The sequence below is a fragment of the Podarcis gaigeae genome (genome assembly GCF_964106915.1).
Source record: "Podarcis gaigeae genome assembly, chromosome: 17".
Lineage (NCBI taxonomy): Eukaryota > Metazoa > Chordata > Lepidosauria > Squamata > Lacertidae > Podarcis > Podarcis gaigeae.
The window spans coordinates 39,880,882-39,906,692 of record NC_139694.1 but is presented as its reverse complement, the minus strand read 5'-3'; the positions used below and the strand labels follow the sequence as shown (position 1 = coordinate 39,906,692).

The following is a 25,811-nucleotide window of genomic DNA, read 5'->3' as shown; positions in this document are numbered from 1 at the left end:
AGCTGCTGTTAGAGGCAGAGAAGGGGCACTGTAGAAACTGGCAACTCAACCATGTCTAGATTTAGGAAGCAAAGCAAGCATGGCCACTGGGAAGCGTTGGCAGCAGGAGCATGTCCTCTTTTCTTTCTTTCTTTAGCAATGTTACAAGAGAATGGCAGAAGCAAGTTTGAGTGATAAAAGGAGATCTAAAGTCAAGATATGGACAGTAGAGATTAGCTACACCAAAACCTAAGAGGGTTAAAGATGACCAGAAAGGGGGGGGGGGAAGCTAGAGTGAAACTGGGTTGCCACCTTTGTATCAGCCAGGCTCCTGCAAGCAGCCCCCACCAGAGAGAAATGTAGGAGTCCCCGGTATGTTTCTGCCTATCAGGTAGCTGTTTAAGACAGGGTCAGTTGCAGAAATGTTGGCAATCTGGGGTTTCAAAAAGCCAATTCAAAGCTCAAAACCAAAGTCTGGAACAGTGAGGGAGTGTCACTGACACAAAAGTAGAGGTCAAAGCAACACCCCCCCCCCCCGTTGTGGTGGTTGATAGACAAGTTCAAATGGAGAAGTACTTTTGTTGCTATTGTTTACGGCCCCTGCTCTTGTTGCAAATAATTTTTTTAAGTGACATTCCCCCCCCCCCTTTGTCATGGAGATGACAAATACTTCCCCTGCTAAATTTCTGTATGCTGGGCTGATTATTAAGGGCATAGGAGCTAGTAAGAAAGCTCACACAACCAAAGAACCAAAATATCAAAATACAAAAGGATGCAAAGAGCAAGAGAACAGAGACTGCAAAGACCAAACTCAGAGATGACAAATGAGATGAACCTGCCTGCTTCAAAGCTGAGTAAAGGCAGGAACTGTTTGCCATGAAGCCCTCCTTTGATCTACGCAGGAGGGAAAGGGTGTCTCTGGAACGGCCTCTGAGCCCATCGCTGGGGTGCGGGGGGGGGCAGGGTTTGAAGCTGGTGTAGTGAGGTCTCAGGGTCCAGGTTAGAAGTGCAAGACGTGGAAGGGGGATGGTGGCACCCCCTCCAGGTTACCTAGAGGAGGGGCTGCTGCACTCAGAGGCAGGGCAACAAAACTGGTGGACGTCCTCAGCCTCGTCATCATCCCTAGAAAATGGGAAGGGGACAGACAGACAGACAGACAGACAGACAGACAGAGAAGGATTATAATCCTGCAGACAAACCCTCCATTGCCGGGGGGGGGGGGACAGCAGGGTGATGGCTGGAGTGGAGATGGTGATGTGATGCATCTTTCAAGCTGGAAGGCAAGCAGGGAAACTTAACAAACCTTTGGCTTTTCATTTCTCCCCACAACCCATTTAAAGATTGCTAAACCAAAACCCGGAAAAAGCCCTATTTCTTTAACAGAATTCTCCAAGTCACAAAAGAGAATGCACCTACAATTCTTCCATCATTCTTCATCCTCCAAATGGTGTTATACTACAACTGTCATCATCCCTGACCAAGCTGACTGCTGACTCCAGGTCACATCCTGGAACTCTGCATTGTACCTTTAATGCAACAGAGGAAATGGGGGGTGGACACAGCTGTGTTTTCTTCTGCCACTTCCCCCCTCAGTTCTCTTGCCCTCCCCCAATATTGTAATGAACCTAGCCTCCAAGTGTGTGACACAGGACAGGGAAAGGAACCGGTTGCCTTGCTTAAGGGTACAGCATGGATTTCTGGGTTGCAGCCTGACAACCCAAAATAAATCCTCGTTTAACTATCCTGCCTGCCAACTTAATTCCACTTTTCTCTTACACGATTCATTCAAATACTACTGCACCATCACACTTTGTTTACACTGTCTTATTAATATTCATTATCATCCATCCATTTATTCATTCATTCTCTCCTCTCCCCACTCCTCTCATTCTGTTCACAAGAGCAAAGGCAAGCAGTCCTGAGTCCTTCCACAGGGTTATTTCTGGGCATCAGTGAACATAGATCAGGCTGCCGTTTATTTTTTCCTCCTAGCAGCACAAGAAACAGAAATTCAGCAGGTGAATTTTTTATTGGCAGGCAGATGCAGCGATGGGAGAAAGCTTCACCCAATGAATGTCAGACAACACAGGAGCCCCTGCCAGAAAAATAAAGCTGGTGACTCTCTTCTGCACTATTCTTTTGATACTGTCCTTTTAAAATTTTGTGTAAGACATTCTACTCAGAAAGTGAGTGAGGGAGAATCATATTCAAAACTCCACTACACAACCTTGTATGGTCAAGTCAAGGCAATGGTATCCCAGAGTTACCAGGCCCTGCATTTTCCTCATAATTTACTGTATTTGCAATTTTTGTTCCAAATAGTAGCTGGAGCCAAATCAAGACAAAAGTTTGTGAATGCTCATAATGCTTGACTGTTTCTTGGATACATGAACTCTGTGGAAACTGATCCCATGATTCTGTCTGCACCAAATATTACCACGTCCAGCGTGTCATCTTACACAAATTGATTATGGCTTAGGGACAAAAAGTCTCAACCTTTACTCCACAATCCTGTGACAGACAAGACATTCAATAGCACCCCAGAGTTTCCCTGCACTGCAGCTCCCATAATCCCCTGTGTTTTATATAAGTGTTTGTTCATAAAACGAAGGCTAAATGAATGGTAATTTAACTTGAAGGTTAAGATGAGAAAAGAGCTTTACAAAGCAGGATCAGCCCAAGCCACTTTGGCGTTGGAGCTGCCCCCACTCGCCCCTGGGCATTCTTGTCCACATACTGACATGGGAACAATCTTGGGACACTTTCCTGCCCAAGGGCTCTGCAGCCCTTAATGGAATTCATATAAGCATACGCAGCTGCCATACCGAGTCAGACCACTGGGTCCATCCAGCTCGGTGTGATCTTCTCCAGTTCTCAGTGGCTTGCCAGTTCTTTCAAGCCTTGCAACTTGAGGTTGCTCAACTGGAGATGACAGGGTCTGAACCAGAGAACTTCTGCACTTGCTCTTACTGCTGAGCCAGTGGCCCCTCCCACCTGAAGCAGCCAACTCACTTTGCCTCTCAGAAGGTCTGGTTCAACTCTCTATTCCTAAACCAAGAATGGGGAACCTGTGGCCCTCCAGGTGTACTTGGACTCCATCAGCCCCAGTCAGCCTGGCTAATGGTCAAGGAGTTGTAGTCCAAGAACATCTGGAGTTGTAGTCCAAGAACATCTGGAGGGCCACAGACTTGCCTATGAGAATGCTATCCTCTGTCCACCATAAGTGCGGTGAAGGTCCTGTGTGAGTGTCTGGAGGCGGTTGGAGGATGGATGGCGGCTAACAGATTGAGGTTGAATCCTGACAAGACAGAAGTACTGTTTTTGGGGGATAGGAGGCGGGTAGGTGTGGAAGATTCCCTGGTCCTGAATGGGGTAACTGTGCCCCTGAAGGACCAGGGGCACAGCCTGGGAGTCATTTTGGACTCACAGCTGTCCATGGAGGCACAGGTCAAATCAGTGTCCAGGGCAGCTGTTTACCAGCTCCATCTGGTACGTAGGCTGAGACCCTATCTGCCTGTGGACTGTCTCGCCAGAGTGGGGCATGCTCTGGTTATCTCCCGCTTGGACTACTGCAATGCACTCTATGTGGGGCTACCTTTGAAGGTGACCCGGAAACTACAACTAATCCAGAATGCGGCAGCTAGACTGGTGACTGGGGGCGGCCGCCGAGACCATATAACACCGGTCTTGAAAGACCTACATTGGCTCCCAGTACGTTTCCGAGCACACTTCAAAGTGTTGGTGCTGACCTTTAAAGCCCTAAACGGCCTCGGTCCAGTATACCTGAAGGAGCGTCTCCACCCCCATCATTCTGTCCGGACACTGAGGTCCAGCGCCGAGGGCCTTCTGGCGGTTCCCTCATTGCGAGAAGCAAAGCTACAGGGAACCAGGCAGAGGGCCTTCTCAGTAGTGGCGCCCGCCCTGTGGAATGCCCTCCCACAAGATGTCAAAGCGATAAACAACTACCTGACATTCAGAAGACATCTTAAGGCAGCCCTGTTCAGGGAAGTTTTTAACGTGTGATATTTTACTGTATTTTTGGTTTCTATGGAAGCCGCCCAGAGTGGCTGGGGAGACCCAGCCAGATGGGCGGGGTATTAATAATAATAATAATAATAATAATAATAATAATAATAATTATTATTATTATAAAAATGATTCTTTCCTCTCTAGAACGCAGAGAGACCTGGGATACCTTCTGTGTAGCAGAAACAGAATACATAAAGCCATATACATAACTTAACTGAACTGCATGGTTAAGCCAACTGCTTAAAAAATGCAGAAGCAATTAGCACTGCCTTGTCCACGTGAACACAAGTGAAATGAATTGTACAGTTGTGTTTGGCAATTGTAATTCATGTGCAGTGCTGAATTTTCCTGTACACCTGGAGTGGTTAATCTGTGGCCTTCTAGAAGTTGTTGAACTTGAGTTCCCATCAGCCTCAGCCAGCATAGCCAGTAAACAGAAATGACGGGAGCTATAGCCTAGAGACATCTAGAGGGCCACAGATTCTCCATCACAAAACTTACAATCATCACCATATTTACATATGACGTTAGGGTAGTTTTCACAAAACTTTTTTTGCCCCAAAACAAGCACTACTGCCTTTCCTGAGATAGACTATCTTGCAAAGAAACATGAAAAGTTGCTGAAATGACGGGAATTGTTACTAGTCATCTGTGCTGGTTCAGTCATTAAGTTTCTCTATCTTAGCTCATACTGGGGAGGTGAAGCACTATGAACAAGGACCAAAATACATGTATTATGTCCAAACAAGCCTACAGTTTAGACCAGCTCTGCATGAATGTGGACCACTTGGCATACATGGGGGCTCAAAAGACATTGTTTAGAGCCTCATAAGGATTATCAGCCATAGTGAGATATATGTAATAATAATGATGATGATGATAAAATTTGTACCCCTCCCATCTGACTCCAACATATATAAAAACATAATAAAACATTAAAGATTAAAAAGCTTCCCTATACAGGGCTGCCTTCAGATGTCTTCTAAAGGTTGTATAATTATCTCCTTGACATCTGATGGGAGGTTGTTCCATAGGGCAGGCACCACTACCAAGAAGGACCTTTGCCTGGTTCCCTGTAACTTCACTTCTTGCAGAGCAGGCACCGCCAGAAGGCCCTTGGAGCTGGATCTCAGTGTCCGGGCTGAACAATGGGGGTGGAGATGCTCCTTCAAGTATATAGGACTGAGGCCGTTTAGGGCTTTAAAGGTCTGGCAAGACAGTCTGCGGGCAGGTAGGGTCTCAGCCAGTGTACCAGATGGAGCTAATAGACAGCTGCCCTGGACACAGAATTGACCTGGACAGCTGCGAGTCCAGAATGACTCCCAGGCTGCACACCTGGTCCTTCAGGGGCACAGTTACCCCATTCAGGGCCAGGGAGGCCTCCACACCTGCCCGCCCTCTGTCCCCCCAAAACAGTACTTCTGTCTTGTCAGGATTCAACCTCAATCTGTTAGCCGCCATCCATCCACCAACCACCTCCAGATACTCACACAGGTCCTTCACCGCCTTCAGTGGTTCTGATTTAAAAGAGAGGTGGAGCTCTCATTAAAGGCTGTGATGGGCCACAAACTCTGCAGGTCTGGCAGATGTATGCACAGAGTACGTCACAACCACTCGGTATGCACATGAGCTGTCTGTTTCTATTCCTCTATTACTTTTGCTTGCCCAGCTATTGTATAATTAATAGTTGTATGATAAATAGAAATTCAGCAGGTGAAGAAAGCTGAATCTCTCCTTTGTCACACAGCTGTTAAAAGCACCGGGGGGGGGGGGGGGGAGGGTGTTAGCAACCAGGAAAGCTCTGCTAGCTGTGATGTGTAAAAAGGAGGACATGGATCTTCTTCCCCCTTAAAGTTACGTGGAAAAGGCAGCTTTCCTATCAGCATGGCCAAAGGCCAGAGAAGAGGGGACCCTTGCACCCATCAGAGTTGTGTAGAAAAGGCAATTTCAGCACCTGCTGGAATCCCGTCTTCTAAACAGTGATAGCTGTAGGAGCCTGTCCTCTTTTGCATTTAGCTATGGCTATTTGATACAGAGAAATTGTTACGGATGTAGGAAGTAGAATTGTTCAAGAGTTACACCTGCCCCCACAAAAAGTCATAACGCTGCCAATTTCTTTTCTGGCAGGGAACCTCTGCTTTTCACAGCAGTCTAACAGGTAGACATTAAGTACGTGAAACATTCCCCCATCTACCCAGCCCCCAACTTATCTCTTTGTGGTTTCACTTTGAACTCCAGGATTTAGCAGGTGGCGTTTCTCATGGCACAGAGATCCATGTTCCCACCTGCCATGCTAATTGCTGCAGATCAAGCCACAGCAAGAAGGGGGACAGTTCAAAAGCTGGCCGTCTCTTCTTATCTCCATACAAGGAAAAGTTACATCTACTTAATGTCTGTATATCAAACTGCTGTTGAAGATCAGCAAAAGAAAAAAAGACAGACAGAGAGACAGCAGCTCTGGGCAGGCTTGCTGAAACTCCTCAACACGCTCGCTAAGGACCCTGTCATTTTATGATCACTCATTTGCACATTCAGTCTTGCTCACACAGCTTCTGTCTGACACACTTGCTCTAGGCTCTTGCAAACACTTGCATGCGTCCACACACACACAGTCTCTGCGTGAGCTGAAGCCCCCTTGTCAAAACTAGCCCCAGAGCACAAAATGGGCCCACACCCCAGCTTATTTATCTCCATGGCATAAACAGAGATGAGAGTGTCCTTATTTTGTAACCTGAGGCTGCAGCGTGATGTGAGGGAGAAGGTAGTTTGTGTTAAGATGTTAACGGAGATCAGCAGGGTCTAGGGTGGAGTGAGCTGCGGCAGGGGTGCAGTGTTTCTCAAACTTGGGTCGTCAGCTATTGTTGAACTACAACTTCCACCATCCCTGACCACTGGTCCTGCTTGCTAGGGATGATGGGAGTTTTAGTCCAACAACAGCTGGGGACCCAAGTTTGAGAAACACAGGTAAGGCAAATGCAAAGGGATGTTGCAAGCATGGAGGAAATGAAATCCAGTATTTCCTTTTATGGGGACAAAAGCCCCACAGGTTCACAAGGCCAACACCAATTGTCTTGTTGGGCACCTGCTAACTCCCTGTGGGCCTAAGGCCAGCCTCCAGAGCCCCCTGGCAGCAGTGACAGCAGAGCAGAAGAGGGGAACTACCAAAGGCATCTCACTTCGCTGCAGCTGAAGGAACTATCTACAGCTGAGAGCAGTACCCCCATAATCTTGGCTCTTTTCCCACTTGGTGACCAGAACATTCTGCTATTGCTGGGGAAAGACCCCAGAAATCCAGCCCATTCCGCCTGATGTTAAGAACAAAGGAAGCTGCCTTGTACTGAGCAACAGCATTGGCCCATCAAGCTTAGGATTGTCTAAAGTGGCCAGGAAGTTGGCATTTCCAGCCCTACCTGGAAATGCCAGGGCCTGGGAGCTGCTGCATACCAAGCAGGGGCTCCACCACTGTGCTATGACCCCCCCCCCAGCCTTCTACATCCTAGGGAGCTACAAGCAACCCCACCCTCAGGGCTGTCATGGGAACCAGGAAGTCTGGGAAATGCTGGATTTTGTGGATAAGCATAGCATGTTGAGACATGGGAATGGCTTGGAGTGAGCAAGTTGCGGGTAGTGGGTGTGAGTGGCTTACCTGCAGCCTGTGTGCCTGGCAGGGGAAGCTAGCTGCGAGTGGAGAAGCGACTGAGCAGAACAGCAGTACTGGTGCAGAGTGGGACACGTGGACGACCTATAGGAGGCAGCAGAGAGACGGAGCAACAGAGAGAGAGAGAGACAGAGAGAGGAAGGGAGATGTGTGTAGGGAAATAAATGAAGGAAGAGATATGTGTGGACACAGATGGAAGGAATGTGCCAGAAGAAGTGGGTGGATGGATGGGCAGAGAGAGGGGAAGGAAGAGAAGAAAAAACACAAAGTCAAGAAAAAGAAGGACAGCACTGAACAAACAGAAAAAAACATAGCAACACCCCCTGGCCAAACGAAGAGACTCAGCCACACACTGGGCCATGGAAAGGGGGGGAGAGGGAGGGAAAGAGAAAGAGAAACAGAGAGCAGCAGTTCCCTGGGGACAAGGATTAGAGGCCAGAGCAGCTACAGGTGCAGGAAGAGACAGGCAGCAGAACACTTGGCGGGTCACAGAACTGAGGGCCGCCTGGCATGAAAGAGCAAGAAAGCACTTGGGTGGGGAGGTATTCAGGGATCAAGGAGACAAAAGCTACAGTAGGCGAGACAGAAAAAGCAGGGAACTAGCCTAGAGAGAGCCAACAATGCTGACAGCAAGCTGAGGTACTTGTTCCTCAGGAGGAGTGGAGCAGAGGGATCCTGGTCAGAAGTGCAGGGCACCAGGGCTGAGGGTGAAGCGTCAGCAGGGCTAGGCTGCAATACACATGGAGGGATGTTTCGAAGGGGTCCTTCACCCTCCAGGAAAACTGATGTGCAGGTCTTTGGTTGACTACAGCTGCATGTGCAACATGGCATGGAACTCTCTTGGCAGCCTTGTGGGTCTCTGCCAATCCCCCGCCTCTCTTAGTTTCCCCCTTCCCCTCCAGCTGCAGGAGGGGAAGCTTCTGGGGCAAAAGCAAGTCTCACTTGAAAGGCTCCGAAGGTGAGCACTTGGGGGTGTACCTGATGGGAGGCAGGGAAGACTGGAGAGTATGCACATGTGGGTAAGCATGCACACTGAGCTGCCTGGGTCACATAAGGTCAGAAGGAAGGATCTGCTAGGGAAGCTGCACAGGAGGAGCAGGAAGGACCCTTGGGACTGCAGAGCTCAGAGCAAAGAGAGGCAACCCAGAGGGATCAGGATGAGAGCAGCAAGTTTCTGCCTCTCCCAACCACCCTCCCCTCAAGAGAGTGACACTGAAGAGGATGAGAAACCCGGGTCCACATTTCTTCCTATAATAGCCCCTCCCCCCTCCCCTCAAAAGCCCTGTTGTTTTCTCATCAAAACATGGAGGAGGCAACCAACTTGGAGAAACGGGTGAAGATTAACACCCCCCACCCCACCCCACCCCAGATGAGGAAGCAGGTAAAGGAGAAAAGTTGGGAGGGAAGGGCAGCTGCCACCAGAGCTCAAGGCGGGTCCATTTCAACATGTTTTGTGCTGTTTCATCCTAAGCAAGACTTTGCCTCATATCCTGTTTTCAGCCCCAGATTTCAGTCCTGGAATATCTGCCTAATTGTCTAAAAGCCTCTTTCTGGGCTCTCTATTGCATTCCCCACCCCTCCAAAACCTGGAATTCCAGAGTGGCTATGATTAAGCATGTAAAAGGGTGGGTGATCAGGATAGCGTTGGTTCTCAGTGGCACCCACTAAAGTCCCCAGATACAAAATAAAAGGGTATACAACTGGCAAAGGCTGTGAGCAGAAGGCACAGCAACCCCTTTCCCCAGCACACCTTTACTTTCTCCCAGATAAGAAATGGCTGCTCTTGACGCCTATAGGAAATGCTGCAACAGGGTGCAAAAGTTACCCCACCCTGGAAGATGCAGTCCCACTTCCACGCCTCCCCCTTTGGAGCAGGCAGGCTTTGACCCTCCTATTGAGTCATCTCAAGGAGTGGCTTGCCAGGGCAAAAGTAACATATGTGCCACTGAGCATGTCCAGACTGTCTTCGCCTCAACACTCAGTAACCCCAACCAGTCCTGACACAGTGCAGATTACAAAGCAAAGCCCAAGATGTGAGACTTCAAGGCAGGCCTGAGTGCCCAGTCACTGACAGGAGAAGTAAAGGGACTTAGAGGTCCTAAGCACTTTCTTTCTGAACAAGACCCGGGCCTGTCCTAGGCTTGTCCTCTTTTTCCAGGACACGTCCTCTTTTTCAGGGGTAAAATTTGAGACAAATTGCATTTATTTGCTTTGAATGGCCGTCATAGCATCCTCATTTTGCTCTTCCAAATATGGCAACCCTATGACTAACCTGCTGCTCTTGATTCCAAGTGTGGCTCAGCGGCGTAGTGGGAGGGGGGCTAGGGGCCGGTGGCCCCGGGCACAAAATTATGAGACGGGTGCAACCAGGCGCCCCCACAGCAGGCTCCCTGCTGAGCTCCTGCCGTCTTCCGGAGCCACCCCAGCTGCCCAGTCCCCGGGGGGCACAACATTTGCCCTGCCCTGGACACCAGCAACCCCTGCTATGCCACTGCTCCTGCTGCTTGCAAACAAAAACTTGAAAGGATGGGTCTTCCGTTCTTTGTCCAGAGACATGCTGCTTCTGCACAAAACCAGTCCCTGCTCCTGCTCCAGTCACTTTATTTCCCAACCAGTCTTCTCTTTTCTCTTTCTACCACTACTTCCTCCACAGGCACAGAGTTAAGAACACCCGGGACAAACAACATAAATAAGTTTTGCTTCCTGTGTACATATTTTACTGCACATTATAAAACACTGAAGAACTCAAGCGAGGGAATGAGAAGGATGGGGAAATAGGCGGGGGTGGGGGTGGGGTCTGTACATGGCTCTCAACAGGAATTCAAGAAAAAAGCCCTGCCATGGGACACTTGAATCAGCCATGAAGAAAGAGGGAGGGGTTGCGATTCCAGCAGGCCGGGCCAACAAGCCCCAGGAGAGAAAGTCCTCTGCTTAGCAGACGGCTGCAAGAGGCCTGATCCTCCCCAGCCAACTGCCTTGAGACAGGGGTTTAGAAGCTCATTAATAAAGTAATTGTATTCTTCTTCTTCTTCCTGCCTTGCTTTCCTGTTTCGTGTTTGGGCTTTGAAAGAGCTCCATGGATCCGCCCTTTCCCCGCTCCCGGTTTCTGCGAAGAAGCAGCGCCGCGACTCCTGGCCTGGAGAGAAGCCCCGCATTTCTGGGGGAAGCACCAAGCCAGCGCATCATGCACGCTCGGGGGGGGGGGCACTACCCTCTGCCAGCCCCCCGGAAAGTGGCCGGCCCCGAGCAGCCTCGCCCTCCTCTGCCTCCCCGCTCCTTTCTCCCTTTTGCAGGTATTCCGGGGCAGAGTCCCCGCCCCCCCCCCCAGCTCCACTCACACGTCGCGCTCCATCTCCGCCTCCTCCTCTCCTCTTCCCGCAAACTTCTCTCCTTCCACGCGCAACACACCCACTTCTTCCAGCGGGGGGGGGGGGCGGTGATCTCCCCCCAGAAGCGAGGCGTCGCTCTTCCTTTTCTCCCCCTCCGTCAGCTGACCGCCTTCCACGGAAATCCCGGGCTGGGCAGCGGGGGGGGGGGGGAGGGAGAGCATTTGAGTTAACATGTTAAATGCTGGTTGTTTGTTGGCAGGATCTTTGAGAGCTGGTGTGGAGCTGGTGCGGGCGGAGGGGGAAGAGACGCAAAGTGACCCAGACGGCGCTTCCCTCTGAAGGAACTACAGTACTCAATCTCATTAGACCATTTTAGAAAATCATTTTTCAGCCTATAGCAATTTTGTTTGAAATGAACAGACTCATCAAAAGAGAAAAGTACATAAAATAATACGGGAAGTGTAATGCTTGACCCAGCAGCAAATCGCTAGGTAAAGGTAAATCCAGTCGTGGCCAACTCTGGGGTTGTGGCACTCATCTTCCTTTACTGGCCAAGGGAGCCGGTGTACAGCTTCTGGGTCATGTGGCCAGCATGACTAAGCCGCTTCTGGCGAACCAGAGCAGCGCACAGAAACGCCGTTTACCTTCCCGCCGGAGTGGTACCTATTTATCTACTTGCACTTTGACGTGTTTTCAAACTGCTAGCTTGGCAGGAACTGGGACTGAGCAACGGGAGCTCACCCCGTCGCGGGAATTCGAACCGCTGACCTTCTGATCGGCAAGTCCTAGGCTCTGTGGTTTAACCCACAGTGCCACCCGCAAATCGCTACAATTTAGCAAAACAGCAGGAGAAACCAAACAAGAATGAAAGGACTTGGAACCTGCTATTTCCCTGCCCCCATTGCAATGGGCATAGGAGCCAACTCCTAGGGGCCAAGGGGTCTTTGCCCCCCCCATAAAATATTTGAGGGGACTGGGACCTCCCAAAGGTGATGGGTATTGCCATGCAAATGGTGTGCGTGCACCGCATCATGTGATCAGTTATGCAGGGCTGGGCTTACCTGCCCCCCCCCAAAAAAAATTTGTTCAAGTTGGCACCTTGGCAATGGGTGTTAGTGAATGCAGCCACAGCCCATCAAAGAGTCCAAACACCCCTGTACCTTCCCAGCTTACAGTAATTCATACTGTGGCCATTTGTATAGAAAAGAAACACCCCCAAATACATCAACTGACACATGCCACTCGTTTGTCAGTTTCTCTTTCTATCACTGTTTGAACTTGCTCAGAAAACCTATCCACAACCTGTGGTAGGAAGGGAACCAAGAAAGGCACAGAAATAAGAACTTCTGTCTTCTCCAGCTCAGCATTGCCAACACAAAAATCTGGCTTGCTTGATCCGCAGAAATCAACAAGAGAACTTTTTTGCAATATGCGGATGCGCAAATTTAGTGACTGTTAAAGGTACAGCAGCAGAGGCAGATTGAAAAGCTGGCAACCCCACCCCTCATCAGTTAAAACTGATTCCTATTCCAGAAAGTGTGGGGGGGGGGGGAGTAATATAGGCCAGTGGTGTAATGGAATCAGAATGGGGGACAGAGTGCAGCTCCATGACTTTTAAGAGCAGGAAGATTATCGGCCTGAGCACCAAAGTATCAAAGCCTTCTTTTCTGGCAAGTGAATGAGGTGATAAGGAGGCTTTCAAGTGTATTTGTTTTTTGATTTAACAGCTTAGAATAGAGGAAGTCAAAGAATGAGGGAGGAAATCTAGCAGAGGCTGACACTGCTTTCATTTCCTTTTGTAATTAAAAGCTAAAGATTGCATTTCAGCTGGCTGAAGAATTTTTCCTAATGCCCACTATGTTTTACAAGCTGAACCTCAGCTGCCTGCACTCTTTGCCTCTTCTTGGAGCCACGGCTATGAGGGCTGTCCTATTGAGCTCCTGCACTTAATAATTTACCATCATACCTCTCATCCTAGCTCTCCACTATTACCCAATCTAGATAAACTTAAGAACAGAATTCGCCTTTGCTAGATTCTTTGCAAGTACTGACAACACCAATTGCTTCGTGCACATAGCATAACTAATGGCAAGTAACATACTCCCCCCCCTCTGCCCATGTGATCTGAGAGTTATATCATTCCCTCCCGCTTAACTGTTATTTTTACCTGATGCATCTACTCTGTTGTTTTGTTTACAAGGACCAAAGTCGTAAATAGGCAAATCTGTGTATGCACATGCACACATACACAGTATACAACCATCCCACCCACTCAGTAATAAGGTTTCCCAATCCTATCCATTGTGAGAGGCTGAGGTTTTGCTTTACTAGCTTGTATCAAGCCACTCATAGTAAAATATGGGGGTCTCTTTTGGTCAGCAGGAAAGATCTCAATTACATCTCAAAGTGTTTTAATGTACACCAGTTATTCAGTTCCAAATATTTTAACATCTAGGGCAGTGGTTCTCCAAGGCTGTGGCGCATCATATTATTCTAGCTGCTAGCAGGAGCGGATGGTAAGTGTGGTGGGAAGATTCAAGGACAATCATTATTATATTTTGGGAATGATTCATGTTCTTATGTAGCTGCATTTTTAACACTTTCTGGATGTCCCCTGATCATATTATAAAGTAGTTGTGTTCTAGGTTGTATATCAAGCACTGCTAAGAGTTGTTTCTTTTTGTTTTCCAAAGTAAGGTAAAGGTACCCCTGCCCGTATGGGCCAGTCTTGCCAGACTCTAGGGTTGTGCGCTCATCTCACTCTATAGGTCGGGAGCCAGCGCTGTCCGCAGACACTTCCGGGTCACGTGGCCAGCGTGACAAGCTGCATCTGGCGAGCCAGCGCAGCACACGGAACGCTGTTTACCTTCCCGCTAGAAGCGGTCCCTATTTATCTACTTGCACCTGGGGGTGCTTTCGAACTGCTAGGTTGGCAGGCGCTGGGACCGAACGACGGGAGCGTACCCCGCCGCGGGGATTCGAACCGCCGACCATGCGATCGGCAAGTCCTAGGCGCTGAGGTTTTACCCACAGCGCCACCCGCGTACCTTGTTTTCCGAAGTACTTATTATCAATTTAAAAAATCAGTGTGGCACAAGCAAATTTTTAATCTGGCCCAGAGAAAAAAGTTTGAGAACTTCTGATCTAAGGGGTGAGATGGCATGCAATTAGAAAGTATGTGTATTTGTTCTATGTACATGTACAAAGCTGCTTCCTGGCTCATAGGGAAGAATTTGTGGTCTTGATTACTATCACTTTCAATTTCTTTTGTCAGGGTGTAACAGACCACAGAGCAATGACAGTTCATTTGGCATTTTCATAACCATGAATTCACTGAGCACAACTTGAACATACCTGGTGTTTTCTTTGCCTCTACATTGGAGGTTAGGGGATGGAAGGAAGATGTTTGAGAAATTCAGTCTACATGAATTCCAATACAAACCAATCTGATCTGCATGTCCCAAATAAATGCACAGATCAGGACATATCATATTGGCTTGAATATAAGCCGCACCTGCAAATAAGTCGCACCTGTAAAATTCAAAGGGGGGGGGGGGAGAAAAAAAGGACAATCCCAGAATATAAGCCGCTCCCTTAAAATAGGGTTACAGGCTGAAAATCGCTGAGGTTGGTGGAATTGTAACTCTGAGCCAATTTAAGCCTTTGAACTTGCAAGCAAAAGTTACCGTACAATTGCTAAAATCACAAATTTCTATTCAGTTGCTACAATTCTGCAGACACTCACACCCATAAATGGTTAATGAACAGCCTCAAGCTCGCAATTCGGCAATGAAACATTTTTTTGTTCCGTTTTACTGTATGTCTGTTTCAGCAGCGATATCATAAAAGCCCATTTTTGTAAGGTTGCGAATTTAAGCCGCACTTTTAACCATTCACCGTTGGAATTTGGGGGGAAAGTGAGGCTTATATTCAGGCCAATTCTGACCCAGTTCACAGTTCAAAAACATATACAAATATGTATTTTAAAAACTGAGTGAAATGCTACAAACCACCTATATTATTTTGCTAGGAAAAGAAGATATGGAGCAGTCTTTGTCAACCTGGTGGCCTCCCGTTGTTTGTTTGACTACAATTCCTACCAGCACAGAACACCCCATGATGGTGCGTTGGCTGGAGCTGATGGAAATTGCAGTCCAACAACATCTTGAAGAGCACCAGATTGGCGAGGGCTGGTGTAGAGGTGGTGAGGACCCACCTTTGAGAAGGAAGCGGTGTCTTGTCCTTTGCACGGGGAGGCAGGACTCTCAGTCTCCCCATCTCTGCTTAGGAATGCTCAGTGCCCTTTGATCCCAAAGGGGGGAAAGCAAATGACCACCTTGCTTCATTCAGCACAGCGTTCCCATCCTTTGAGGGAATACGCACTAGAGGGCAGTGTTTACTGCACAGAAACACCCCGACCACTAGACTCTTGCTGTTCACATTTCCTTGGCTTCACCTAGGCAGCTGCAGCTTTGGAGCTCCTCTAGTTCTAACCCCAGCTGATTTTGCTTAGCAGCAACAGGCACTCTGTACACTCTTGAAAGTACTCACTACTTTACCTAGCCCAGGGTTGAGCATCAAGACTGAGGCAAGTCCCAGGGATGAGCCCTCAGTCCGCTGTAAGTGTGAACTCTGGTCATTCATCCCACAAGGGCTGGCTCTCCTTATGTCAAAGACAGGGAACCTGTGCCCTTCCAATGTCCTGAGGCACCAGCTCCCATCAGCCCCAGGCAGCATGCGCAATTGTCCAGGGTGATGGAGTGCAGCTGAAGGCCATAGCTCCCCCAACCAAGGGGAAACCAAGGGCGCAACCAGGCAGATGGAGAGCCAGACTAAGGAGGCGGGTGGGGAGCACATTCATGCAGCTGTTCTGGGAATATAATACTTTGATTCACTTTTCTTCCGCTTCCACACATGCAAGCCACAATTTTCTTCAGAGAACAAGTCCTTCTCCTTGGCATAGCTATAGTCACAAGACACCCCCCCCCCCTTACAAGCATAAAATGGTTGTACTGACCCTGTGATGGGAGGGGCACATACAAACAGGTGCTTGCCTAAAGCTGCCTTCTTGGTGACAGAATTACAGAGGTGAGATTCCAACAAGGAACTTGGGGACTTGCAGCTCACAGTTTTGGTCATCACATCATCTCTTATTTGTCTCCTGACCTTCTCCTATCCCCTTCCGGAGCATGTTGCTCAAACCTTGGTCTCTCCCCCATGCACAGGGATTGCATCACATGTATGCTTTGTGCAGCACCTAGCATGCATCTGGCACCCATAAATGCCCAGCAAACGCTCAGTATGAGCCAAGGAAGGTGTTATCTCAATGCTGATTTGTTTACGAAGGTAGTCAGAGTAGAGCAACAAGAGATACTGTGCATTTACAGAGCAATGCTATGCATATTGCTCAGAAGTAAGCCCTGTTGTGCTTGGTGGGGCCTACCACTCTCAGATAACTGGGTTTAGGATTAGGCCATTTAGATCAATAGACTGAAGCCTGGCTTATTCGCTGTTGGACTCTTGGTGCTTTCAGACAGGTCTTTACTGTGGGATCAGGGCTCCTCTTGCATGCAAGGGTTTTTGTTGTTGTTTTTGCGCAACCACATAATGCTGTTGGCACCAAAATGCCAGCCTGTATTTCTTCCAAGTGTTGCCAACATCCTGTTGCCCTCTGTGTAGCATTAATCTTGGTTTATGTGAGCAGAGGCTGCTCTGTAGTTGCCGTCACCTCCCCCCACCCCACCCCCACTGTAACACCACAGATCAGGACATGCCACCAGCACCAATGGTCCCATGTCTGTCGCATTTTGATACACTTATGCAAAGTATTAAGGTGATACATTCATTAACATAAGAATGTTAACACAGACACACTATAATTACATTTGCCTCCTGCCCTTCCTAAATTTAGCCTCACAACAGTCTCCCAAAGGAGACACATGCTCATTAATATGCCAGAAGCAGGTACAGAAAAATTATGTTTGCCCTGAAGAGACAGACACAGCACCCTCCTCACTGCATCTGCACCTATCCTAAGATGTAGTTGTGTGGATCTGAGGCACTAAAAAAAGAGTGCTGTGGAGCATCCTCCAGACTGACTCTGCAATACCAGATCTGGATTTGCAGTCTTAGTTTTTACAAGATGCCTTACGATTATTGATCTGCTTCAGTTTATCATTTATAAATAGAAGCAGAGTTGTCAGCACCTAGTCCTGCAGGATGCTCCCTTTAATAATTGCAGCATCACACAGAGAGATTCGGTAGCTGCTTCGTCTTCTTTTACTGCAGCAGCGTAAAGAATGAGAGAATCCGCCTCTCCCTGCAATGCAGCTCTTAAAAGCATAGGAGCTCAATTTGGAGCAGCATCTGGCAACCTTAATTATGAGAGTCACGGCAACAGAGAGCCAGTTGGCACAGCTTCAGTGCCCTAGCAAGACTTTACAATTGAGTTACAGGTTTCAATATGCTGGAGGTAGCAGGAGCCATATGGTCAGGTCGACTGTGTACTTCAGGTTTGTCCTCCGTTATGTTGGAAATGAGCCCAGAGCCTAGGAGTGGCTCTTTTTAGGGACTGAGGCAGCATTGGCTCTAAAAGATCCTGAATTGTCACAGAGCCATTGGCTGTAGGAGCATTCAGGTGATTTCAGAGGTGTGTGTGAAGGTTGACGGTATGCAAGGGCACGGAGCCAACCCCTCCTCAAGTTGCTAAGACCAGGAAAGACATATTTTGAAAGTCAACTAGAAGCAGAACAGTGAAGACTGTTGTACCTTATATTACATCGGCTGACCCCCCCCAAAAAAAATCAAACACAATTGATGTTACTTGTTAGGCATGAGTGGCAGGGTTGCCTGCAATGCTTCTGAATATTCCGCACAAGCAACTATATACAGAAAAGTAAAAAACCAAAAGTGAGCTACTGAAATGAACCCCTGCTTCTCCACCAGCCTGATATTTAAACACTGTTATGTACTGAGTTGAATAGGATCCAAACTGCAGCAGTCTGATTGGTCCTAGAACAATAGGATCCAAAATGCAGCAGTCTGATTGGTCCTAGAACAATAGGATTCAGAATGCAGCAGTCTGATTGGTCCTAGAACAATGCAGCAGTATGATTGGTCGGCAGGAGCCACCCAATCCAGCTCCAGATAGAAGTGAATCCACAACCTGATTGGCTTACAGTAGAATTCCGGAATTAGCCAATCATGTGCAGCCCATTGTGTAAATAATGTATATAAAGCAGATACTTTGAGGGGACTTTCATTCCCTCCTCACCACTATGAGCTGAATAAAGAGCATGAAATCACTTTGCGACTCTGAGTATATTTCACTGGCGACGAAGGTGGGATCCCGCTGAGCTGACTGCCACACACAGCACCGCAGCACCGCCACCTGCCGCACCGCTGCCTCGCACCGTGTATCCAGGCTTCAGCCCCGGGACCCAAGGAACTCAGAATGGCAACCGACAGCAGCTTCTCGCCGTTCAACCCAGCATCTGGAGACTGGGAAGCGTACGCCTCCCGTTTCACCTTCCTCCTAGAAGCCAAAGGGGTCACCAATGCAGAAGACGCCAAGAAGAGGGCGATATTCTTCAGCGTCTGCGGAGAGGAGACGTTTGAAATCGCCCGGGCTCTCCTTGCGCCTGAAGACGTCGCTACTGTTCCATACAAAACAATAATGGAACGGCTGAAGGGGCACTTTTCGCCGCAGCCCTCAGTGGTGGCTCGTCGAAATGCCTTCTACGCAAAGCGGCAAGCCCCTGGGGAAACCATAACTGGGTTTGTGACTTCTCTCTGCCAAGCTGCCCGGTTCTGCAACTTCTCAGAATTGGAGAACATGCTTCGTGACCGCCTCGTCGGCCTGAAGGATGAGAAGCTGCAACGGCGCCTCTACGCTAAGAAGGACCTAACGTTCCAGGTCGCCCTGGAGGAGGCCCTGGCAACAGAAACTGCCGAGAGGTCGACGCAAGAGGCACAGCTGAGCCTGTCACCCCAACCAAGGGTCCACCATGAAGACCTCACCGATGACTCTGGATCTGACAGGGAGGAGGTGCACCGAGTACAGCAGCACACTCAAGCAGTGCACAGACCACGGCTGCCTCGACGAGAAGGAGGGAACTGTGCAAGCTGCGGGGAGAATCACGAGAGGAGGACCTGCCGTCACCTGCACAAGAGGTTATGAGCCTGGAGCGCGCGCGCGCACACACACACACACACACACACACACACCACCTCTTGAGCTACTTTTGGTAATTCTCATGAATTCTCATGTTTGGAAAAACCTCTATAGAAAGGAAGAAATTTCCAGGGGGCCATTTCTGCATTTCTCAGTGTCCAGGTGCACCAGAGAGTGACAGGATTCCTGAAACGTCTAGAATTAGGTAGAATGGAGGTAGCTCCCACGCCACAGATGTACAGTTGGGGGATGTGCAACTTCTGCCACCACCAGCCAAAATAAAAAAGAAAACTCTCAGGTGTTTTTTTTTCAAAAAAGTGTGAAATATTAGTGCAAGCATAGGGTGCCGGAGACTGGTTATTTATTTATTTATTCACTACACTTATTCCCCACCTTCTCCAAGGTACTCAGGGTCATGGACAAAGGTCTCTCCCCTCCCATCTAATTTTCTTTTTTTTAAAAGTAATTTTTTATTGTTTTCCTTACATATTCTTTTCCAACAAACCATAATAAAACCATACATTCCCTTTGACTCTGCCAAGTCTCGACTCACCTCCCTCCCTCCCTCCCTCCCTCCCTACAACTGGTATCTTTAACCCCTTTCTATCGCACACATCATTCTCATAATAATACTCTCCCATCTAATTTTTATCTCACAACAACCCTGTGAGACAGGTAAGGCCCAGAGAAAGTGATAAGCTTGAAGTCACCCAGTAAGTGTCATGACTGGAGTAGGTATTTGCAGACCCAGGTCTCTCAGGCCCTAGTCCAACCTTCTACCTTGTACACCAGAGGTTTTCAACCTTTTTGAGTCCACAGATCCCTTGACCAACTACACTCTTTCTGTGGCACTCTTGTGGGGCTCAGAAGCCTAGTTGTGTTACCCCTTGCCTACACAGCCAGCAGCCCCATAACACTTTTTGAACACCCTCCCATGTGGAGTGTTCCCTCAGCCTCCTCTCCTTGAGAGTCCTCAGGGCAGCTGCAGCTGCTGCCTCTGGTCTCTGAACTTTCCTCCCCCTGCTGCCCAAAGAGAGGTGCCTCCTCACACCGCCCCACAAGAGCCTGGGAAGAGGATCCCCCAGCCTCAGTGGCCCAATGGAGACTGGCCAAAGGTGAACGTTACATTGGGAGGTAGCAGCGTTTCACAATTTATGTAAAAATGAACTATAAGCAGACGGGTTCAGAGAAGAAACAGAAAGTGGGGCCACCAGAAAGTGAGGTGATGTTTTGTATACTAGCATCAAACTCATTCAGATGATCATAAGAAGAGCCCTCCTGGATCAGGCCAATGGCCCACTACAGGCCAGCATCCTGTTCTCAGTGGCCAACCAGATGCCTATGGAAAGCCCGCAGGGAGGATCTGAGTGTAACAGGGCTCTCGCTACTAGAGACTCCCAGCAACTGCATTCAGAGGAACGCCGCTTTCAGCCGTGAGGGTAAAGCACAGCCATCATGGCTGGTATTCTGAGAGAGTGGATCCTCAGGCAGCTGACAAGGGCATCATCTGCACGCAAGAGGGTGGTATCAGCAGAGTGAGGGAACCCCAAAGTTTGTGGAAGTAAAAAAAAGTCTTGTGAGGGTGGGGATTCAGAGGGGAGAACCTAAAAACTGCTCAGTGAGGACCGAGTATGCTCAGAGGCATGAATGCTGGATGATGGTTGGGTTGGGGGCAGAAAATATGTGTGTAATGAAGCAAGTGAAGATGCACAGATATCTCAGAATTTTATTCCAGAGCAACTCAGGTTGGTCAAACCATCACACAAGTGCTATAAAGCAGGCAAAGTGTACCTCTTCAGCAGCAACTCGCTTTTATTTTCAGAAAGGTAACCAATTTATACTAGCTGCTATTCAAAGTTTTCAAGCTAAAGTGTCATCCCACCTACTTTTTGGGATCCCAATATGGATACAAGCATACAATAGTGATTTAGATAAGATACACTCAAGTTTCTTGAGACGTATCCTGGGACTCTCAAGTTCAATCAAGTATGAGACGATGTGTGCGGAACTAGGTATACACACGATGGAATATTGGGTGTGGGCTAGCACTGGAAAACACTGCTTGCATTGTCATTCTCATTGCCAGCCCTTGAGTCTGCTTTCTGACTTACTTAAGGACTCTTATAAATCCAAATGGTTCCAATGCTTACATAGCAAAATCAGATCTATTGATATTGACTTGGAACTCTTGTATAATTCAAGTTAGCAATGCATTTATCGTAATATTCAAACCAGATTAAGGGACATTTGAAAAACAAAACATCAAATCAGCTGTAAATAAAATTTGCTCCCCCAAGTTTAATGGTATAAATACAACAGATAACAGGGTCACTTATATTTCAAAATAAATAATTCCAGTCCAACACAAGGCCTTTATGTTAGCTCAACTGAACGTTTTCGCCTCAGCTTTTGTCAAGGGCAGATATTTAAACATCCCCAGAAACAATAAACATTGCAGATGTTTTTTGAATGTGCTGGATACAATAGAACATATTCTTTTCTACTGACCGCTGCACAAAGAGCTACGCAAACGCATACTATCCCATTTTTGGGTAGTCTAACATCACGGCTTAAAATCACGTATACTTAAAATTGTACAAGGAAGGCTCAAGCAGTATGTGGACCGAGAACTCCCAGAAGTGCAAGCTGGATTTAGAAGAGGCAGAGGAACCAGAGACCAAATTGCAAACATGCGCTGGATTATGGAGAAAGCTAGAGAGTTCCAGAAAGACATCTACTTCTGCTTCATTGACTATGCAAAAGCCTTCGACTGTGTCGACCACAGCAAACTATGGCAAGTTCTTAAAGAAATGGGAGTGCCTGATCACCAAATCTGTCTCCTGAGAAATCTCTATGTGGGACAAGAAGCTACAGTTAGAACTGGATATGGAACAAAATTGGCTAAGGAGTACGACAAGGCTGTATATTGTCTCCCTGCTTATTTAACTTATATGCAGAATTCATCATGCGAAAGGCTGGGCTGGATGAATCCCTAGCCGGAATTAAGATTGCTGGAAGAAATATCAACAACCTCAGATATGCAGATGACACAACCTTGATGGCAGAAAGTGAGGAGGAATTACAGAACCTTTTAATGAGGGTGAAAGAGGAGAGCACAAAATATGGTCTGAAGCTCAACATCACAAAAACGAAGACCATGGCCACTGGTCCCATCACCTTCTGGCAAATAGAAGGGGAAGAAATGGAGGCCGTGAGAGATTTTACTTTATTGGGCTCCATGATCCCTGCAGATGGTGACAGCAGCCACGAAATTAAAAGATGCCTGCTTCTTGGGAGAAAAGCAATGACAAACCTAGACAGCATCTTAAAAAGCAGAGACATCACCTTGCCAACAAAGGTCCGTATAGTAAAAGCTATGGTTTTCCCAGTAGGGATGTATGGAAGGGAGAGCTGGACCATAAAGAAGGCTGATCGCCGAAGAATTGATGCTTTTGAATTCTGGCGCTGGAGGAGACTCTTGAGAGTCCCATGGACTGCAAGAAGATCAAACCTCTCCATTCTGAAGGAAATCAGCCCTGAGTGCTCACTGGAAGGACAGATCCTGAAGCTGAGGCTCCAAGACTTTGGCCACCTCATGAGAAGAGAAGACTCCCTGAAAAAGACCCTGATGATGGGAAAGATGGAGGACACAAGGAGAAGGGGATGACAGAGGACGAGATGGTGGGACAGTGTTCTCGAAGCTACCAGCATGAGTTTGACCAAACTGCGGGAGGCGGTGGAAGACAGGAGGGCCTGGCGTGCTCTGGTCCAGGGGGTCACAAAGAGGCAGACACGACTAAACGACTAAACAACAACAACAAACATCACGGCACAATGAAAACATCAGGTTCTATCTGTCTGACGTTAACCCGGTAGTAACTGCATGGTGGCTGAGTTTTTATCAATAGTAGTTCTCAGAGTGGTGAATGGCACTATTTAGCGGGAAGAAACTCTAATGAATTTCTCATTACTACATATTTTTACATGGCTATTTGTATGTATTTTAAAAAAATTATATATAGATGTTTTATGATGGCCTATATTTGTAATGCCTAATAAATGTTTGGCAAAGTAAGTAAGTGTGGAATAAAATAATCCTGGAAGAGGACATGTCTGACTGGCTGGAATCCTGCACTGCAACATTTTGTTGTAGGTCCCACTTACATAATTTTTACAGCATGGCACCTTCATAAAAATGGACAGTCATTGCAAGCTGATGGCTGATTTCATCTTTTTTTAAAAAAAAAGATAAAGCTGCAGATGGACCCTGGGGCTGGCTGATGGTTTTAGATACCAGCCTGTAGTTGCTCCCTATTCACGTCTGAGTGCTGGCAGCTCATGATGCCGTCCAGATTCCAGCCCCTATTCAAGCTGAGTGGGCAGGGGGAGCTGCAAATGGACTCTTCGGTGGTCAGATGCCAGTCCATAGGAGAAACCCTTCCAATTACAGCACTTGGAGGCTTTTTAGCTCTAGAAAAAAGGCGAGCGAGAGGCGTCATGAGAGAAGAGCATAAAAATGTGCATGGCATAGAGAAAATGGATAGAGATTTTTCTTCTCTCCTCACTCATAATACTAGAACTCTTGAATAGTCAAAGAAACTGAACGTTATAAGAATCAGGACAGACAAAAGGAAGTCCGTCTTCACACAGTGCAAAGTTAAACTATGGAATTCACTTCCAGAAGAGGCAACCTAGAGAGATCTAAAAGGGGGTTAGCCGAATTCATGGACAGGAAGGCTATCAGTGTTCACTCTCACTAGCCACGATAGCTGCAATCTGCCTCTACAGTCAGAGGCACTACGCTTCTGAAGACCGCTTGCTGGAACCCACAGGATGGGAGAGCCCTTGTTGTGCTCCCCAGAGGGAGGCTGGCAGGCTTCCCAGAGGCATCTGGTTGGCCACTGGGAGAGCAAGATGCTGGATTACATGGGCCACTGGCCTGATGCAGAGGCTCTAGTCTTATGTAAGTCAATAGACACGTCTGGACAAGCAGGCTAGGAAATATTTCTGTGGGAAATTAACTTTTGCAGGCTTATTTGCAAGGCTGTCGCAAAATTTAAACCTGCTTTGAATACAGGCACACCCACTATTGCACAAGTAGAATTTTCATTATATAACCGGAATACTCATGGAATCCACAGCTATTTTTGCTCTTGCAGGCAGCCAATTTTAGAACGAACATTGGATAATTAATACTGCTTAAACACAAACATATAGTTTATACTGAGCATCTCTCAAATACTTTGCTTTATACCGTTTACTAGCACATATGCTTTTTTAAAAGCACAATATATTTTGCAGCATTTATTTACCTGCATATGTTACATTTGTGCTTTTAATGATTTTAAATGCTTTCCTTACTGTTCTTTTTTAAAAAAGTTACAGCACATGATAGTCTCAGGGTTGCTTTTTTAAAGCTAACATACTGTCATTAATTAATTTACTTAAATATCATTTGAATACCCAGAGGCAATAGATAGAGAAAGTATACAAGCAAACATATTGGACCAGATCCAATGCTTTTGCCCAGAATCCTGTCCTTGAGGGCTGCTTCACACAAGATTAATTTTCTACATGAAATTTACAGCAAATGGCTTCCATGTACCCCCACATACACACCATCCCTTGTGGGGAAAAATGGGATACAAGTAAGTTTTTCTCCCTCTCTCAGAATGCTAGAAGTTGGGGCATCCAATGTCACTGAATGGGGACACACAAAAGAAACTACTCTTTCATACAGCATATAGTTGAACTATGGAATTCATTCCCACAAAATCTAGTGATGGCCACCAATTTGGATTGCTTTAAAGTGGGGAGTGGAGAAATTAATGAAGGATACCACTATCAATGGTTACTAGCCATGGCACCAAAATGCTGTCTCCAGTAGAAAATGCTTTTGTGTCCTCATAGCCTGCTAGCAGGCTTCCCAAAGAACCTGCTTGGTCACTGTGGGAACAGAATGCTGGACCAGACAGGCCCTTGGTCAGTTCCAAGAAGGCTCTCCTGATGATCACACAAATGTCTGCTTTGCCAGGTGTATACACTATAGGAGGGTGAATCACAGGCTAAAGCAAGTGGAACAACCGTCAGCAACATCCATGTCAGGGGTGCCGACCTTTCCTCTTGAGAAGGGAGTTTGAGGGAAAGGCAACTGGCAGAGCAAAGATTCAGCTGGTTCCCAGAAGCAGTGTTGGCTCCAGGTTTGGGAGGGTTTTGGGAAGACACCCTCCTTTTCCATGAGTCTACCTCATCACTGGGGGCTCTTGCCAGTGGGCCCTCAGCAGATGCCCTGCCATGCCAATCTCAATGCCAACCCTTGCTTACAGCTTTCCAAGTTGGGCCACACTCATTCCCAACGGACTCCCTCCTTCAGTCAGCTGCTTCAGCGGGGGAGGGGGACGGACGGGGACGGCAAAACAAGGCAAATTCTCTTCCTTCTCTGCTGCCCTCTTGTAAAATGCAATGTTCTCCCATTTGCCTGTGTTTTGGTGCTGAGGTGAGTAATAAGGGAATAATATTTATTTATTTATATTTATTTATTTATTTATTTATTTATTTATTTATTTTATTATTATTTGTACCCCGCCCATCTGGCTGGGCCTCCCCAGCCACTCTGGGCGGCTTCCATAGAAACCAAAAAATA

At 47.5% G+C, this 25,811-nt stretch overlaps 1 protein-coding gene across 8 annotated transcripts in view; it reads right to left on the bottom strand.

Moving 5' to 3' along the window:
- Positions 1 to 25,811, bottom strand: part of IQSEC2 (IQ motif and Sec7 domain ArfGEF 2) — a 165,228-nt gene that overhangs the window by 82,360 nt on the left and 57,057 nt on the right. For 4 of the 8 annotated variants that reach the window (XM_083718311.1, XM_083718314.1, XM_083718320.1 and 1 more), the window contains exon 3: positions 7,655 to 7,750. The exons of 1 other annotated variant lie outside the window; for it this stretch is intronic. In XM_083718311.1, the coding sequence (XP_083574437.1) occupies positions 7,655 to 7,750 (96 nt within the window). Of the gene's footprint in view, positions 1 to 7,654; positions 7,751 to 11,004; positions 11,180 to 14,349; positions 14,502 to 25,811 lie in introns of those variants that run through there. 3 more of the 8 variants (XM_083718316.1, XM_083718315.1, XM_083718319.1) reach the window with 3 other exon arrangements.